Below are 19,863 nucleotides of genomic sequence, written 5' to 3'. Positions count from 1 at the left end.
ATTTGTGAAAAATGACTGGAAAACAAATTTTAATCAGCCATAAAGTTGGATTGGAAATACAAAAGTACGGATGATACTTAAAAATCAATGGTGGGTGGGGGTGAAGATTGAGGAGCATGATTTCATGAATGATTCATTATATTTTTATCCAGCTTATTTCTTAAACAACATGCATCAATGAAAAGTGGTCCTATACTTGTATCATAAAAAGAGTTTTGAAAAGAGGTTAGACAAAATGCATCAATAATAATAGTAGCAGGAAAAGTTGAAAACAAAGCAAATCCTCAACTTGTGATCTCCCTAAATATAGCTGAGGCATTAATACAGGCTTGACTTTCTCAACTTGTGATCTCCCTGAATAAAGCTTAGGCATTAATACACGCTTGAATTTCGTGCCAAGGATCATCTTCAAGAGAAACCTACACGCGTTATGACCTTCCCCATGAGGCCATGCCAGTCCAACCCAAGAACTCTATGCATGTAGTTGGTAAAGCAGCATGGGCAGTGAGGCAGCTGTTTCTCAATATGGGGCAATTCTTACATAGTTATGGAGAAGTGCTCTGGACTACCGAAGTTTTTTTTCATCAATATGAACAATTGGATATGACATGTAGTCGAATTATTGGGTATTTTAGTTATTCTTTTCCTTTCTTCTCTTTTTTTTCTATTTAATAATTCAATGATTATAATAGGACACAATTGGTGAAATTTCTTATATTTGAATAAGAGATCGGGATTCAAACCTTGTTTATACTAAAAATCAATTGATATAATCGTTTAACAATAAGAGTAATCATCATTGAGTATGCGTCATATAAGTTGAAATTCTATCTTATCTATTATTTTCCTTTCTTAATCGTTCTTGCTCTGCTTATTCACTATCTTCTTATTTGTGGTATTCATCTTTTTTTTCATTAACTTCCTTGTTACCTCATTTATTTTGGTCCACTTCCTTCTTTTTTTGGCTTGTTTTCTGTATTAAAAGCTCTTAGAGGGTGTTTGGATTGCACGTCCACGTCCACGTCTGATTTTTTTTTTTTTTTTTTCAAGCGCGTCTATCCCTGTTCATTGGCCATGAACAGTGATTTTAGGCCAATGAACAGTGATTTTAGGCCAATGAACAGTAATTTTTGGCATGAACAGTATTTTTTACCCATTTAAAAATTATTTTGCTATAGTGTTTTCTGTTTTCAGTTTTTAATTTTCAGTAATAAGTTCTATCCAAACAGACCCTTAATTATCAACAAAACAAAGTCTTAAGAAAATGATTCACCTCCAATCCCTGATTGGATTTGTGCTTCTGATGTCATTGAATGGTGAGAGGTCCAATTATCCAAATCTAATCATCTTTGTTTTGGTGATAAAAACGTGAAAATTTTAACAAACAAGATTATACATCAAAAGAGACACAAGAACCATTATATATGCATCAAGTACATTGAATCACGGAATGAACATTACAATCATACTCACAAATCTAGAGTATTTGTGACTTTGTGTGTCAAGTGATAGCATTCCTAGTTACAATGCATTTGCACTCTATCTAATTGCTTGAAAGACAGGTCTTGCACTAGTCATCTCAACGCATGCACCTTTTCTTTAATTATTTTCGTCACTCCCTAATCCCTATTGCTTGTGTAACCAAAAAAAAAGGTGAATATGAAGATAAAAACATGAGAATTGAATCTTGAGTCTTTTTAATTAAGTTTAACTAAAAGCAAAAAGAGGTTCCTTCCTGAGAGAGTACCTCATTCCGTAAAATGTTTTATACCCAAAAAATAGAGGGCTGTGGTGTGAAACAAAGTCACATGGATAGTGAAATTTGGGTTAACTCAATTGGTAAAGTTTTTAATGGTTAATAAAAGATTTGAGGTTTAATTCCCGCGTAGTCGCGTACACCAAAAACTGATTGGTGTCTTAATTTAATCATAAAAAGCGCAATTATAAAAAAATAGACATCATAAGTTAAAACTCTATAAATTTTTTTAAAAAAAAGTCACATAGAGAGTGCAATAGTATTTTGATGTTTTTTATTTATTTTAATTATAAGGATTTTTTTCTTTTTTGATAATTAAGTGCAATGTTGTTTGGTAACTCTCAATGTTTATTATGTTTTCAGGCAGATTGTTTGTGTAGTAAAAATTCATGCAGGGTAATAATTTTCATTATACACTAAGTGTTTGTTTGGCTAGCTTATTTTTTACCAACTTATTTTATTATTCAACTTAGTTTTGGTACTATTCATAGGTCCCACTGCACTTTTTAGTACTATTCATGAATTCCATTGTACTATTTCAATTAACATTTACCTTTATCTACAGTATTTTTAGCAAAAAGTTTTCAGTTTCAGTAAAATAAGCGGATTTCAAACCGACCCTAAGTAATTTGATTGTCTTTGCCCATAGCTATGATCCATATTGAGTTCAGCAAATAAGGTTTTTTTTTTTTTGGTGATATGTGTCATATTTTTTCAAATTTCTCCTTCATTATTTTTCTCGTTTTTGCTAAAACAACAACATTAATTTTGTATCTATGTGAGAGAAAAAAATACTCTTAATTTCTCCAAAGAATAATTGGAAAGTATTATGTCTTAATTAAAACTCGCTAATTTTACGTAGTTTGTTAGATCATATTAATACATATTTTGTATTTGTTTGATAGATTATATTAATATGTTTTTTGTATGCCCATTAATAATTGAATATAATATTAGCTATAAGATGCATTTTTAATGCATATAGGATGACACTTAATATAATAAAAGAATTTAGCATTGTCTGATTCTTATAAAAGTTTAATTTCTTAATGTTTTTTTAATAAATTTATTAAGAGATGTAATATCAGCAAGTGTTCTGCAGAAATAACTTTGTTAAACTCATTTATGTACTTGTCATGAGTTACTAATTTTCTATTTGTCGATAAGAAAATCAATGATTTATTATTTTATGTAACAGTTGCATGTAATATCCTCTTACATAAAGAGAATCACATGAGTAATGAGACCTATTTTTATGTGAGAAGAATGTTATATGTAATAATTACTTATAATACCACCTCAAAATTAAGGTCTAGAATTTAATTCAAGAGTTCTCGGTTGACAAACAAGCCTAAATTCATTGTTAAATTTAACTCGAATAATTGTAAAGTGAGACAAAATTCTCTATTACATCGAACTCACTCCCAGTCCCATGTCCTAGTTTCTTATAGCGCCAATGACATGGATTATCAATCTTTAAAGTTCTTACACTGTAATTCTAATATAGAGTTTTTAAACTTTTATCTATTCATTTTAAAATAAACTAAATGAATTTTACCATGTTATGGATAATTTAAATGTAATGTTCATTTTTTTGGTAGAAGTAGTGTTCATTTTTCATCCAACGACAATCATAGCCTGAGTATGACACCAATTATTATACAGTTGAACCAACTGGAAAGGGCAGCTGAAGGTAACCTAGGCCCACAGAGACATGTGAATCACTATTGCCATCCATCTTCTTATTTTCTTACACATGTTCTCTTACTTTCTATGTGTACAAACTAGAGCCAAAATAGTATCGTTACATACTCAACAAATTTTACAATATTTCCTTAATAGTTCGAGTTAGCAATTTTTTATTAGTTCTTATCCAAACTAATCATTGGCAACAACTTTTTACCTACTACTAACGATCTGCCATATTAATTAGATGTGAAATTTTTTGTGTCCACAGTTTTTCTCAAGCTAGAAACTCTCAAATCTCAATAGAAGCAATATTGTTGTGATCTTGAATTTCTCTCTCTGTTGTCTGTTCTGCTTTTAAGTTTTAACTCTGTTTTTTGTCGGTTTTTGTAAATTTTAACTCCCACTTTTATTTTTTATCAATCAAATTCAATTTTTTCTTTTCTTTTTCTTGCTAAGTTAGCTCATTCCATAATGAGAATGAGAGAGAGAGAGCCCACAATGTGACGTAAAAGTAGAGCTACCTACCAAATCCAGCCCTATCTGTAACCACTAACCACTTGTCTTTCTTACCAACTTGGTCAAATCTCCCCCCCCACACCACACTCTCTCCCCCATTAAGAATCCGAGTCTATTGCTTCCCTCCCTTTCATTTCTCTCTCTCTCTCTCCACATATATATAATCTCCTCTCTGCTCTCTCTCCCCCACTCCTTCAAAACCAATCCTCCCCCTCATCTCTCTCTTTCTCTCTCTCTCTCTCTCTCTACTCTACTCTGTTCTTATCTTTTCTACTTTCAAAAAAAAAAAAAAACTCTTACAAACAAAGGAGCCAAAGAAAGTAAACATATCAAACACTTGCATACTTATCCATTTCCTGTATTGGGTGTTTCTATATCTATATCCAAATCCCACCTCTTCAAACTATTTTTATCAAAACATGGGACGCTCACCTTGTTGTGAAAAAGCACACACCAACAAAGGTGCCTGGACCAAAGAAGAAGACCAGCGCCTCATGGACTATATCCGAGTCCACGGTGAAGGTTGTTGGCGCTCTCTTCCCAAAGCTGCAGGTACAAAAAAAGAAAGAGTTACACAAGATATATCTTGATGTTAAATATATCTCAAATTCAATACCCCTCTTCTTGTTTCTATAGCAATCTCTCATAAATTTTGTTTCTTTTGTAGGATTACTTAGATGTGGCAAGAGTTGCAGATTGAGGTGGATAAACTATCTGCGCCCTGATCTCAAGCGTGGCAATTTCACTGAGGAAGAAGATGAACTCATCATCAAGCTCCATAGTTTGCTGGGAAACAAGTAAGCCCTTTGATTCTTTTTCATCTAGTTTTACAAATACATAACATCAATGATTGATTTTTTCAACTTTTAAATTTCTGGCTCTAGGCATGGTTCTTTTTCAAAACCTGTCTCAATCCAAATTTGCAACCTTTTTTCATAAACCTTATTTAATTTCCTTTTGATCCAATTTGGAATATATCTTTCAATCATTAAATTCTCGACCTTTGGTTATCTAAGTGTAGTTTTAAGTTCAAACCCTATCTGTTTAGTCCTGAGTTCTAGTTTTCTATTAGACCCTGTTTGGGTGCTAAGGAAAAGTGAAGAAAAAGCTATGAAATTCAATTTCTTATAAGGTTTACTTTGCTTCTTCACAGATGGTCTTTGATTGCTGGAAGATTGCCCGGAAGAACAGACAATGAGATCAAGAACTATTGGAACACACACATCAAACGCAAGCTCATAAGCCGTGGCATAGACCCTCAAACTCACCGTCCTCTCAATGAAATTACCACCACCACCACCACAACCACAGTCCCAACATCAACACCAACAATTTCCCACTTAGATTTCAGTAGCAATAATTCGTCTCTACCATCTTTACCAGTATCCAAGCTCAACCTCATGAAGAACAGCCAGACAAACAGCACGTACAACTACAACAACATCAACAACTTTAGTGCTACAACAATCACTGTACCCACGTTGAATTACCCGAAGATAGAGCCACTTGAAGATGTTAATTGCACCAGTAGTGGCACAACAACTGAGGAAGAACCACCACAACAAATAGTACAACAACAAAAGCAAGACAAGTTTGATGAGAGTGAGCTAAACTTGGAACTTTCTATTGGACTTAAGCCGGTTCAGACAGAGTCAACCAGGGTGTCAAGTGCACACACAGCCGAGTCAAAGCTACAACAAGTTCATGGTGGTTATAACCAGTTGTTTGGGACAGTGCAATCAACCATGGTAGCACAGGCAGTGTGTTTGTGTTGCCAATTAGGGTATCAGAGCAGTAATAGTACTGAGTTGTGTATGAATTGCAAGAACTCTAATGGGGTCTACAGATATTACAGACCTTTAAATTCATAATTTTTTTTTTTATAAGCTATTGTCCTTTATAGTGATGTACAAATTTTACTACATCAATATTACCAACGGACTTGTCACCTATCATAGAAAAGCAATTTATATATTTATTTATTATGTTGCTGAATTGAAGCTAATTACATTAATGTCAGTTGATAAGTTTTTTTGTGGTAAAAGTAATAGTAGTTTTAGATTTTTTTTTTTAAATGCTTGTTTGATGGTTTTACTTGGCAGTGTAATCATATCCTATTTTTAGAGATATATATGTTAATCATGCCATGTTGAGGAATATCAATACATTCATAGGTTAGTTTTGATAGCGTTTTTAAGAACTTTATAACTCAATCGCATAACCTCATATCTTTTATAAGCAGAACAAAGCTGGTTTTTATCCATTTTCTCCCCATTGCTGTAACTTGTAACTATTTAATTATTTTCAATGATCTTATAACTCAACGGTTAGTACTTTACGGTAGTTCTAATGAAGGCATTCAAGTTTCAAATTTTTCATCTGATTGTAACTATTGATTTATCTAAGAAAAAAAAAACCATCGAATTATTAAAAACAAAAAGTTTAGATAAAAACTATTTGTTGATATACAAAAGTCACCATTAATTTTATTGCCAAATGATTGATATTATAGTGAATTTTTATTGAATAAATAAATAAAAAGATATGATAATAAATGTGATTAATGTAAATATACAACATTAATAAATATAATAAATAAATTCTATAGTTTTTTTTGTGTTTAAAAATTGAAATACTTTTGTTTTTAATATAAGATAGAATTTATACTCTAGTCTAATCTAATTGTATATGTGTGTAAAGCTCATTTCCAGAGACTTGAACCCCGACCCTTGCCCCCCACACCCCACAAGCAGTTATACTTGTAGATTTATACTTGTGTTTAAAAATTGAAATACTAGTTTATAAGGTTTTTGTAGTAAAATTTATAACACATTTAGTATTACACTCATTAATTTTAATTTAAAGTTAGCGATATGGGTGACGTTGTGAAAAAAACAAAAACAAATATTTTTTGTAATGGACAAAAACAAAAAACAAAAATACGTAAATACATTTTCTGTTAATATTAATTTCTTCAAAGTGAATACAAGGGCTAAGCATAAAAATTTTATATATACTTCACAGCTTCCCTTGGGCGAAAAAAAAATGTTATTTGATTCGTCATCTTGTATAGTTTCCTTAAAATAGAGATTGTAAATTATAGTTTGAAAAGCAAGCATGTTACAGTAAGTCAGATTACAAAGTCTGTATATATATTATATGATCTAAAAATAGACTATGGTCCTACGTACTTAAGTACACGATTTTCATACCTTGTCCATGTGCACAGGGTAGGTAAAGCCATGTGCACAGAAGTAAACTTGTATGTTCTGAGTCTTCTGACACGTAGGCTAATGATTCAGTGTTTTATTTTTATTATATTTAAATTCTCTACAAATCTACCTTCTATTTATTTTTTATTTTTTTAAAACTACCTTCTATTGAGTAAATACCTTCTAGTCAATTTTTTATTATTATTAATAATACATTTTAGTCAGTTTGATAACCATATAATGAGCAAAATGTTACTGTAATATTCCGAGTGTATGGATTTTGTGCTGCAGGGACTTAAAGTCTTATTAAACTATAAATATAATTTTTATTATGGAGGTATATGTGAAGTCTCACATTTAATATGTGATTGCGTATCGTGCAGCGGTGTAATGTGAATTCCATAAATGATTTTGAGAACTCTCATTATTGTAACCGATCTTTTTGTAATGCAAAATAGGTGTGACTATAGCTTTTCCAATTTTGACAAATAATTATTATTTTAAACTTAAAGTATGTATTTATTTTTGGAAAACATTTACTTTTTCATCCTAAAAGTTTGCCATGCTTTTAATGTTCCCAATCTATCAATTTACTCGATTGACACCCTAATTTGAGAGAAGCTTATCCTATTCCTCTAACTGTCTAAATTGAGAATTCAATTACACGAAAATTGTGGCTTTTCATACCACTACGAGATTTTATTTTGTAATTACATCCGATTTTTGTCTCAAATTAGAGTATTAATCGAGCAAATTGATAATCTTCAAAAACATTATAAATGCGATGAAAGTTTAGAGTGAAAAATGTGTATTAATTTTCTCATTTCTTTTTCTAGTGATTGTAAAATTCAGACTATATAATATCTCCTTTTGTTGAGAGCCGTAAAATTGAGTAAATCACTAAATCGTTCTAATGTTAGTAAAAGTATGTATATATATATATATATATATATATATATATATATATATATATATATATATCTCTAATGGGACGGTGGGGAATGACCTTGATGGATGATGAGTTTTGGCAGTAACCCTAGGGACTAGACCTTGTGGCCAGTGACTAATTATGCACTGGAAAACATCAATTTAGGTGTCTGTTTTCCTCATAATAAACCAATTGCACTAGTGGGTGGACAATTGAGGTAGTGGTAATTCCCAGCTAGAAACTTTTTTCTCCTAAATTCCACCGAAAGATGGAATTGCATGAATGATACTTAAGCATTTATGCCTCTCAACTCAAGCAATCCAATCCTATCTCGCCAGACTCGATTTTGATGTCAACCTAACTAAAATATTACCCAATTCTCTGAGTGGATTTAGGTAAACTTGGTACAATTGTATTAATGTGTACCTTTATTATAAACAAGATTTGTCTGACTAACCCAACTTTGCTCCAAGTTGCACCTTATTATTCCCTTCCACCAATTAATGCTTACAATGTTTATCCATCACGAGTTTAAGTTGGTATGTAATATATTTTTTAAAGTAACATGTGATTGGTTAAGGTTAACGCATAATCATGCTTGTGCTGAAAGATATGGACACCAATTTATGCATGATGTTTTAAAAAAAGAAAGAATGTTGCAAACTCAGCACTGCTCAAATAGTAAAATTGCATCTAGAATAGAGAGATTAGGTTAAAGTTCAATTCCTCTGTTCCTAAAGCTTTCTATAGAGGTGAAAGTGGGATTGAGTTGAAAGGATTTGAATATTCTTGATGGTGTATCTAACATGTAACAAACACATAAAACTATTAGTCAGCTTTCCTTAAGAACCGCAGCCTTTACCAATTGATATGTCCGGTCAAAATAAAAATCATCTATTCTATGTACCGCTCTATCAGTCGCATCTTATCATATTTTTTATATAATATATTACCAATGATGAAATATAAAGTGGAATACTCATAATGTAATGGCGGATTTTTATTTTGAAAACCTAAAAAGAAGTTTAGGATATAATCTCAGTTTGTCAAATTATGGTTGGTTCAACTGCCAGAACCTTAACTAAAAGAATTAGTTTATGGTTTTCTTCATTGGATTGCGTAGAAACTACTAAAATTATTAGACGGTGATTGATTATTATTAGTTTGATAAGATAAAGAAAAACCCACGTGTTTGGAATCTTATAGTAGGGTCCAGTGGGAATGGCTGATACCTCTGTACCTAGAATTCCGACTTATTAAAGCATTTAAGTACAGGTTTGAAGGTGTAAAATTGAAGCTTGTAGAGTTGTACAGGATTGAGTGCGTGCTGATTTGGGCATACATTTATTTACAAAGAGGAACTCCAACTCAGCTCTTTTGACCTCCCTATAAAGAAGTTTATGACACGTATATATATATATATATATATATATATATATATCTTCTTATAGATAATATTGCATGATATATATATAAGGAAGCCCTTTTTCATATCTCCAATATAAAAAGAAAAGTCCTTTGAATTTGATTTGGAATAATCTCTAGGAAATATGTAAAATAATAAGAATTATTTGATATGATAGATATTAGTACTACTAATACATGATTTGGTAAAGCTTGAAAGTGAAAGTTTAAATCGTATATTAAAACTCATTGAAATAATTTGTTCTATAAATAATATATAAAATAAAAGAGATTGTGATAGTTCACAAAAACAAATTGGATTTCTTAACTTTAAATATTTTACAAATAAATCTATGGCCTACCTTCTCAATAGAGAAAAAAGATACAACAATTCACAAAATAAAAATTGTAAACCAAGAAAAATATGCCAAGTGACAAACACTTACTTATGTAAAATCAATACATGATTACATAGTGGGTTCTAGTTAACTTAACTGATAAGGTTTTTTATAGTTGAATAAAAGATATGTGATTCAATCTTCGCCTACACCAAAAACCAATTGATATCTTGGTCTGATGATCATAATCATTAGAAGCGGACGTCATAGGTTTAAACTCTATAATAATAATAAAAAAAATACATGATTACGTGATGTGTATGTATGAGTCAGAATTTTCAATTTTTGTGCCTTAATGAAGCCAATCAATTAGTCATGAATTAATTCGTGCTAATTTTTAAGTGGTACTATACTAATACCGACTGTACTATTGTCCAAGTAATTTATTGATTGTGAAAATGGAATCTAATGCATTTAGCATCTTTGTGATTGGGAGAGAGAGAAAAAAAAGAAAAGAGATGAGGGAGAACATGTGACATGTTTGGGAGGTAGGTAACCGAATCTGTAATTAAAATATTAGAAAGGAAACAGTTGGTTAGTTAAAGTTGGGTGAAGGTGGTGGTGGGGAAGAGAGTCAAAAGGAAAAGAGGGGGTCATGTGCACAGGGAGGTATGGGATTCCTGAATTAATGGGAATGGGATTTTTAGTTTAAAAGCCAGCCAAACATGACACCATTCCCTTCTTTTTCTATTCTTTTATTTTACAACATTACCCCATTTTCAAGATATGTCAAATTAAACAATATTTCATCCTCTCCAGCTAAGCTTGCTTGCTTGCTCTTTTAATTTGATCCTATGCTTTAATTTTTAATATTTAGATTAGATAAATATAATATTTGTTTCAAGCTTCCAAGTATTGGGTATAATGGTTTCCATGCCTCAATATTGATTAATGAGATCTTGATTTCAAGTCTCTTAACCTAACACCTTAGGGTGACTTTCAAGGGATTAGCTTGCTTGTCCCTTTTAATTTGATTCTATTCTTCAATTTTTTTAATATTAAGATAGATAAATAAACATATTTGTAATTCCATGTTTCAACCTTCGGGGGTTGGTATTCTTTTTTTTTTTTTTTTTTGATAATCTGGGGGTTGGTATTCTTAGTACAATGGTTTCATGCCTTTTGATTTATGAAATTTTAATTTCAAATCTCTTGACCAACGGAAAATTATACCATGTTTCGGTTACATGTAGCCTTCCTCTCACGGCATGTGGGCTTTGAAACATGATTTCCCTCGTCCTTGATCAATACTTTATGCGTCATTCAAGAGAGTTTTTTTTTTTTTTTTTTTTCCTGTAATTATCCATGTGTGTGAGACAATGAGACTATATATATACCTAATGATTAGTTAAGTGTTCTGAAAGTCATTAACACCCACATTAACAAAAAATTGATAATAATAATTATGTGTTTCATAAAGTAGAAACATACGTTAATCATCGGTAAAGCATAAAAATAGAGTGCATGTGCATGCATATTCTTTTATAATACACGGTCTAGATGAACGGTCTAGGCCTAGTTTAGTAAAGAAGCAAGACACACCCCTCAAAACTCTCTACCTAACATCTATATTGCATGGCCAATTGACTATTTTCTGTTGTTTTTTAATTTTTAATTTTTAATTATTTATTTTTGAGAATCAAGATGTATATTTTTAATTAAAAAACAGACTCTGGCTCCTAGTGTTTGTTGGGACTAAACAAAAGTTGCTATGCATTGTAAAAATGATATGGTTAAGAATTATTTGTACTATTGGATCTACATAATAAACGATTTGGATTTCTGACTTGACATTGGAGGGTCTTTTTCCTCACAATTATGAAGCACGCCAAGATTTTTTTTTTTTTTCTCTATAATGGTTGAAAACTTGAAATTTAGAAATCACATTGCAATAGTGACTAGAAAAAGACATAAAGATTGTCCCCTTCTTGTCTTTTATTTCCTCCACACCCTCACTTTGTTAGGAAATTCCTTCTCTCTCTCTCTCTCTTAATCAATGGGAACTTAATCAAAATAACAATAATACATTTGCCTTTTGAGTAGTAGACACATTTCTGTACTTACGTTATTGAGTTGTTCACTTGTTTGCCCTCTTCTGTGTGCAATTCGACCATGATCAGTGTCCAAATTGTAGCCATTATTTCAGGCATTTCTTCATACGACTTTTCTAGTTTTTCTTATATGACCAATTGATACAATTGAACCCCTTCAACTCGATTTTACCAAGGGTACACATTTAATCAGTAAGTATTTTCATTTGAGATGTGCATGTTAACTTTTTGTTACTTTTTCTTTTTGGACAAAGTTTAGCTACAAAAATAGTTGTAACTTAAGACTACAACTTTACTCAACATCTTTTTATTGAAAGTGCATTTTGACAAATCAATTATTAGATTACATTTTCTTCTTATAAACTCCATGCTTGTAAAATTTCTAGAAAATTAAAAATCAATATTTATGTCATCAATAAATTGTTTAAATTCTAAGTTTTTATAGTTTAAAATTATGCATGAAATATAAGCTTATAGATCATATAGTAAATAATATCTGATTGACATAAAATTTGACGTGTGTATTAAGAGAGTAAAGAACATGCAATTCAATGATTAGATTTTCAACATATGTAGTAATTTTGATTTTATTAAGTAAGGTTGTAGGTTAAGGTTACAACTAATTTTATAGCTAAACTTTGTCTTTTTTTTTTTGCTCAAATTTTTTTCCCAACCGATACCTTATTAAAAATTTTCATTGATTCTTAATTCTTTCAACTATAAGCTTTGTAATCATGAATTTTCATCAACCACCATGCATAATTTAAATGGGTACGTAAAGTAGATTTTCAAAATCAGATTTCGGTATATGGTTATTTTAATTGTTAAATTGTGTTTCTACGGAAACGTATCAATTCTCCTTTGAACTTCAATGCAAAATCTGACATGGCAAAGCAAATTTGCAAAACTAGATTGAGATATAAAGTTATTTTAATTGCTTAATTGTACTTAATTCTACGAAAACCCATTGACAAAATGCCCAAAATTAATATAAAAATTAATTAATACACGTTCACTATCTATTGTCAAAATGTAATTGCTTGCAAAGTCTTGCATAATATTCTCTAAAGAGGTTCTGCCTTGTCATTTTGACATGATATAAGCGTGTCAAACCTGTTAAAAACTGCTCATTAGGGTGGTTAGGGTGGCTTTTATAATGAAGGAAAAATAATCTTTTAAGAAAACTGTTTATCTTCTGCAATATCAAATTATTAAGGGTTTTAGTGTTTCATTAATCTATGCTCTTAGGTTATCCATTAATAAATCATTTTTAAAATCTTTTATGAAAAAAAAAAAGATTAAAATTTTTTTTTACAGCTTTTTCAATTTATCATAAAATATTTCTTAAAATTGATGATTAATGAATGCTCTAAAAGCGTACATGCACCGGCTACAATTATCAATACCTCAAGAATTAGAAGACAATTTTCCGGCTAATTGACTTACTAAGGTTTCACATTGGAGACCAACTTCAAGTAACTCTCTTCTTTTTAAAATGTAAACTCAAAACGTGAAAATAAAATGCTTCAAAAGAGTGTAGAAGATTGTGAGTTGACTTCTATTAACCAATTTCAGAGACAAAGAATAAATAAATCAAAGAAACAAATTAAGAAGGGAAGGGAAAAAAAAAAAAAACAAAAGAAGAAGGTACAAGACAGAATATTGAAATGAAAAGCAAGCAAAGTTAATTGGGTTGGTTATCAAATGGATTTTGACAATTAACAAAATTTTAGGTCAACAAGAGACAGGCTAATCATATAACAATGTTAAGCTCATCGATTTAATCAGGGTTTAATAAATTAATATAAAATATTGACTTGGCTTATGTCTTTTTCATGGATTTTTTCTTCAACACTCAAATTGGTTCAAATCCGATTGACAAAAAGATGAGCTACTTTCTTGGCTTGAAGCCCTATAAAGCACCATTTTTTTTTGCTTTGATTTTCATCCATCAAACGTGTACCAATGAACATAACAGAACATGGTAGGAGAAAATTTTCATTACATCACTTGTCAGGTTCACAATTCGAAAAGGAGTTGTTCAGGTAGAAGTGACCATGTGGGATCAGGTAGAAGTCAATTAGTTTTAATCATACTAATTTTATAATCTTGCTCTATGAGATCAGCATTCCATGTGAGATCCATTTAATTAACAGTAAATAAGACAATTAGTGAGAGGCTGAGACCATAGAAAGTTTCATGAAACAGGTTCTTAATATAGAATAGATAACTCACTTTTCTTGACTAGTGGACATTTTTAGTTGCAACACAAGAAATTCAAAAGGTAGAAAGACCTTAGTAGAAATGCTCAATACCAACGTCATAATTACCTGAAATTTGAAGACCAAGAAGTAACTGACACGGGTGTCAAAACTAACTTTCGTATCGTTGGCGGCTCGAGAAATTTTGTTTAGTGGAGTCATTAAAAAATTTTAATAAAAAAAATTTTGAATATATTGAGTTATCGACAAAAAAAATAATAATAATACATGAAGTTTTACAATTTTATTGTACAAATTTTAAAATTTTAAATTATTATATGATAGTTCATTATGAGTTTCTATTGCCAATATGGGTAGATATAAGTCTATGACCATTTTATTTTGTTAAGTTTTCTAATATTTTTATTTTTATGCCGTTGTTATTATCTATTTGTTATTGTTTTTATAAAAAAATTTAAAACTAAATGACTAAACAAAACTCATTAGCTTTGTATTAATTATTGACACACAAAACTACACTCATTCATACATAAACTTATACACTATGTGTCTACTTAACCAATCAAATGCTTGGACAATCACTAATTTTACAATTTTTTTTCTTAAATTTTACCAACTTTATAACAAAAAGTTATTATAAAATGATAACAATACACACACATGTAACAAACCATCTCTATTTCCTAATTATTAAATTATATAAATTATATTGTATTTATATTGTATACACAAATGTCCACACATATCATAATTCACACAAATAGCATTATAACAAAAAGTAATGCACACAATTAATATTAGACACACTTACGCACATAATATAAATTTATAAAAAAATAGTGATACTTACAATTCACAAACTCTTACACTTTACTCTTAAAATTGGAAATAGTTGTAATAATGGTGTGCAAAATTTATATCATGGAGTGCAAAAATATTTTTAAAAATAAATTAAAATATTAAACTAATAAAAAAAATATTATATATATTTTTTTTTGAAGTCAGGGTTTCATTTCAACTCCTGAATATAGAGTAGAGCCGCCCTGCTTCGTATAGTTGTGAATGACATTGCTTTTCAACCAAGCTCCTTCATTTCAACCTCGGTTTTAATGAATTTGTTATTTATATTAACTTTCCTTTTGTCATAACTCGTGATTTAAACTTTTTGGATACCGTGAGTCTTTAAACTTTTCCTAAAGTTCAGAATATTATTATCTTTTTAAAAATCTTTTTTCGCTTAACTCAAATTAAGGTTTTTTTTCTAGTTTTCTTGACAATCCTAAGATTTCTTTAATGTTTTCTTATATGAGGTATTGGTCATAGTTCATTGGACATCAAGTTATTCGTAAAAATAAAATTCCAGAGAGATTTTCTTCTACCATGTGGATTCAATGGTTTTTACTTTTTACTTTTTACCATAACATGTTAAAAAAGAAAAAAAGAAACCCAATAATAAAGCTTTCTTCCATTTCTTTTGTCCATACCTTGACAAAGGTTAACAAATACATATTGTATAAGCAATTCCCATTTCATTCCCATGAGAAGCCTACCAAAATCTAAACTGTGGGGGCAGCAAAAGTTGGATAAACTCTACCTACTTGGGTACCTGGAATGGACACGCCATTTGAGTCTATGTAAGAAAAAGATAGATGGTTGGTAAAGGTTGGTAGAGATATATATAATATTATATATATTTATATATATTTGTTTATAAAAATTGCAACTTTCTTTTCACTAAATGTGACGTTTAAATCATGCAACTACCTGTGTCTCTTTTCATCAATTCCTGGGGTCTACAATTTTTTTTCTTTTCTGCTTCTTTATTTCTCTTTTTAGTTATTGTTTCTATCTAACTATTTTATTCTCACGTAATTATTATAGATTAGATAATTATGATATGACCAAGTAGCTATGCAAGGTGGGATCGATGGGACTTTGTTCTAGAACTCTAGGCAAGATTCACGTTACCCACACCTTATTCGGCTGCCACTTTCACTTTGTTTTTATACTACTATTTATCTTATATATATATATGATCGAGAATGTGACACACCCTTTTGAGTGTCAATCCTAGCTGATAATGCACCTTATTGCGTGGAGCCAAAGTGTGACATAGAAAAGTGTCACTGTTTTAAGGTCCAAACTTATTGAGATGGGTGATTGGATGTTTTGATAGAACTTTCATAGTTGCTTTCACATTTTCCTCTTGATCAGGCTTTTTAGCGCACACAAAAAAAAAGGTACCCCATCTAGTTGTAGAGGCGTGACAAATATATGTGATGTCTGAAAGTTACTAGAAAAAATTCTATTTAAAAACAAAAATAATTAAATTAAATAATTAAAAAGATTGTGGTTTCTTGAACTAACACGGGTCATACTCATATATAAGATTTATTAGGAAACCCATTAATTTTGCCTTCCTTTTTTGTTGTTTTGACTTTTGAATTTGTAATGGGCATCAGCACTATCACTTGTTACTTTCAAGCAGCCATGGTTTATCGTTTATGTGAGGATATAAATTTTGCTTAGCTACTACGGTCGGTGCATGAACATGGACATCACTAACACATATGTGACTTTCCAATTCTTCAATTTGCTTTGATGAATGTTTGCCACATTTTTTTTTTTTCAGTTTACAGGCAGTGAAGGTTTATATCACAAAAGTCTCCAAGTTTATCTTAAGTTAGGATTATATAGAAGAAAAGTTTAAAATTTTCTGGAACAGAAGCTAAGAATTCCTTCTTCTAACCTACCTTTAATTAGTATTCCACAACTTCATAATACAGATTAATAGTACAATCAGACTATCAGTCAATGTTGATACTATCCATCTAATAGTAGTATATAGGTGTTTTGGACTCTTCTTAAGAATTTTTTTCTGCACTATCTTAATTCTAAAATTTTAATTTCAGTTTATAGATTTTTTTTTTTTTTTTGTAAATCTTAATCACATGATTAGTAAAGATGGGTTTTTAATTATTTTTTTATTCTAATAGAGTAAATCTATATACATAACCTATTTTCACACGTTTTCCACGACTAGCTGGAATGATAAACTATGTCGATAAATAATAAAGTAATAGTAGTAGATATACTAGTAGGTCCAAATTTTCACCGATCACAACTTGATAAAAATGTTATATTTACTACTATTATATATTTTTTTCTAGAGAGTTTCAACCTTCACCAATCAGGTTTTTGGTATAGGCGGGGATTGAACCCCCAAATCTCTTATTTAACCATCAGAAACTTTACCAGTTGAACTAACTAGAACCTACAATATTATATTCTTATTCTAACATACCATTTCAATCTCATAAAAAAAAAAAATACCATTTCAAAGTACAATTACTTGGCACTTAAAAATGTAAAGAATAGGTGATTTTCCCCCTCCATCCTTAAAGTTTTTCAATCCCTCAGTGATTTCTTACCTTATTCTTATTATCTTCTAGACTAGTCACCTCTTTGTTATATTTTAGAGAATCCATGTTGAACCCTTTTTATCTACTTAATTTTAAAAGCACACACATCTTCAAAACTTGTTGTGCATAACACCTCTACTTTATTAAGAACCTTGTAACTTAATGGTATAGTTGGTTTTATTTTATTAAGATAATCAAGGTTTAAATCTCACTCTTCCTATTTTTGTAAGAATAAAATTATTTTTAAAAAAAATTGTTCATGTTCGCTTAGTCAGTGCTTGTATCCTTGTTTATGGATTTATAATTTTGTATGATATCCACAAACTTAGAGAGATGGGCTTCTAAATGTAAAGCCAGGGCCCTATTGCCATCTATTGAAGTTCTTATTGGGCTTTCCGCTTTTACTCAATGAAGCTGTATTCCACAATCCACAATGATTATTTTTTATGATCTGTGGAATTTATATAAAATAGAATTTTCTTTGGTCTGATGTTTTAATGTGGATAAAGTAACGGGCCAAGCTTGAGCAGGAGAAAATCTTCCTAGAAGCCAATTCATTTGCTATAGGAATCGATGCAAGGCCCAATAGCTAACATTTGCTAATCAAGCCCAAGAAACAATTAATGGGTTTCACTTGGTCATTTAAATTGAAGTAAATCCAAGCTGTGAGGCCTAATATAGCCAACGTAGATGATATGGGCATGAAGCAGAGCATAATCGCAATGAAACCCCCAGCAAAATGACATAACAGCACTGCACTGCAAGTAATAGTGTATCACACCGCGGCATAGCAGAGTGCCATGCAGTATGATTATTTTTTCTGATCTGTGGAATTTATATAAAATAGAATTTTCTTTGGTCTGAGGTTTTAATATGGATGAAGTAACGGGCCAAGCTTGAGCAAGAGAAAATCTTCCTAGAAATCGATGCAAGGCCCATTAGCTAACACTTGCAAATCAAGCCCAAGAAACAATTCATGGGTTTCACTTGGTGATTTGGATTGAAGTAAATCCAAGCTGTGAGGCCTAATATAGCCAACGTAAATGATATGGGCATGAAGCAGAGTCCCAACAAAACCACTTGCAAAATGACATAACTACATTGCACTGCAAGTAATAGTGTACCAAACTGCACCATACCGCATCTCATCTTCTCTATATATTAATTTTTTTTTAATATTAAATATATTATAAATAGTTTAATAACCTTAGTTTTCAAAAAAATAAAAAGTAATAGTTTAATAAACCTAACTAGTTTTGATTAGGAAAACCAACCCAAAATAAAGAAAAATTAGCTCAATTGTTTAAAACTTTACCCAAAACGAAGGGAAAAATCAATTTTGGACTGGGCAGAAAAAAAAAATTATACCAATTTCAACCCACAAAGTACGGTGCTAAAAATTGTCTAAAATTGCATCACACGGCACACAAACACCCGTAGGCAATAGTGAATCTTGTGAAAATCATTAATCTCCGTTCACAATTTAGCATATGAATTATTGAGAAGATCATTTATTATATTCCATCCCATAGACCCTGACATTAATTTATTGAAAATTAGCTAAATACCATTTTTCTTTTGATAGTTTTAATTAAAACCAAATTAACAGACAGGTCAAATGGACATACTAGTGGGCTGGGCCCTACACTTTGTTGAACGAGGACGTGTTAAAAGCAGAACCAGATTGGACATCATATGGTCAGACTTATCCAATCAAAGCTTTATATATCTTCTTGGGCAATGATCTATGGGGTCCATATAACTTTTGTGATGATGATATGGTAGTGCCACGGATAATTTGTCCTTTTTAAATTTTATCAGAAATTTAAAGAATTGTGAAAACTTTTTCAATTACAATAATTATTTTAAAAAAAAATAATATATTATTATGTGCTCTTAAAACACATAGGCTTTATTTGAATATAACTAAAAATTAAAAATAACATAATAAAATAATTTTTAAATATATAAACAATGTCGTGGTATTCATTTTAAATAAAAATTTTAATATATAAAAGTTTGTGAGTTCTATCAATAGTACACGAGATCCACTAGAATGAATTTAAATACTATTTATTTTACTAAAAACAATAAAACAGTAAAATAAAAAAATTACTGTTTATAAGTCTAAATATACTATTTATAAACTAAGTGCTGATTAAAAAAAAAAAAAAAAAAAAAATGAAACGCGTTTTGCATCCAAACATAGACGTGATAATCAGTACCCAAACCGATCCATAATGGTTTTAATAATCTGTTGTCCTT

The 19,863-nt window shown here is 30.4% G+C and overlaps 1 protein-coding gene across 1 annotated transcript; it reads left to right on the top strand.

Annotated features, from left to right (window-relative positions):
* The first annotated feature begins 4,093 nt into the window (after window positions 1–4,093).
* LOC142621163 (transcription factor MYB3-like) lies at window positions 4,094–5,913 on the top strand. Its single transcript, XM_075794480.1, has 3 exons — window positions 4,094–4,513; window positions 4,629–4,758; window positions 5,115–5,913. The coding sequence occupies exons 1-3, from the start codon at window positions 4,381–4,383 to the stop codon at window positions 5,830–5,832; spliced, it is 981 nt and encodes a 326-aa protein (XP_075650595.1). The 5' UTR covers window positions 4,094–4,380; the 3' UTR covers window positions 5,833–5,913.
* Window positions 5,914–19,863: the final 13,950 nt, after the last annotated feature.

The sequence above is a fragment of the Castanea sativa genome, chromosome 12 (genome assembly GCF_040712315.1).
Source record: "Castanea sativa cultivar Marrone di Chiusa Pesio chromosome 12, ASM4071231v1".
Lineage (NCBI taxonomy): Eukaryota > Viridiplantae > Streptophyta > Magnoliopsida > Fagales > Fagaceae > Castanea > Castanea sativa.
The sequence above is the reverse complement of the archived record's forward strand: the minus strand, read 5'-3'. Positions and strand labels throughout refer to the sequence as shown.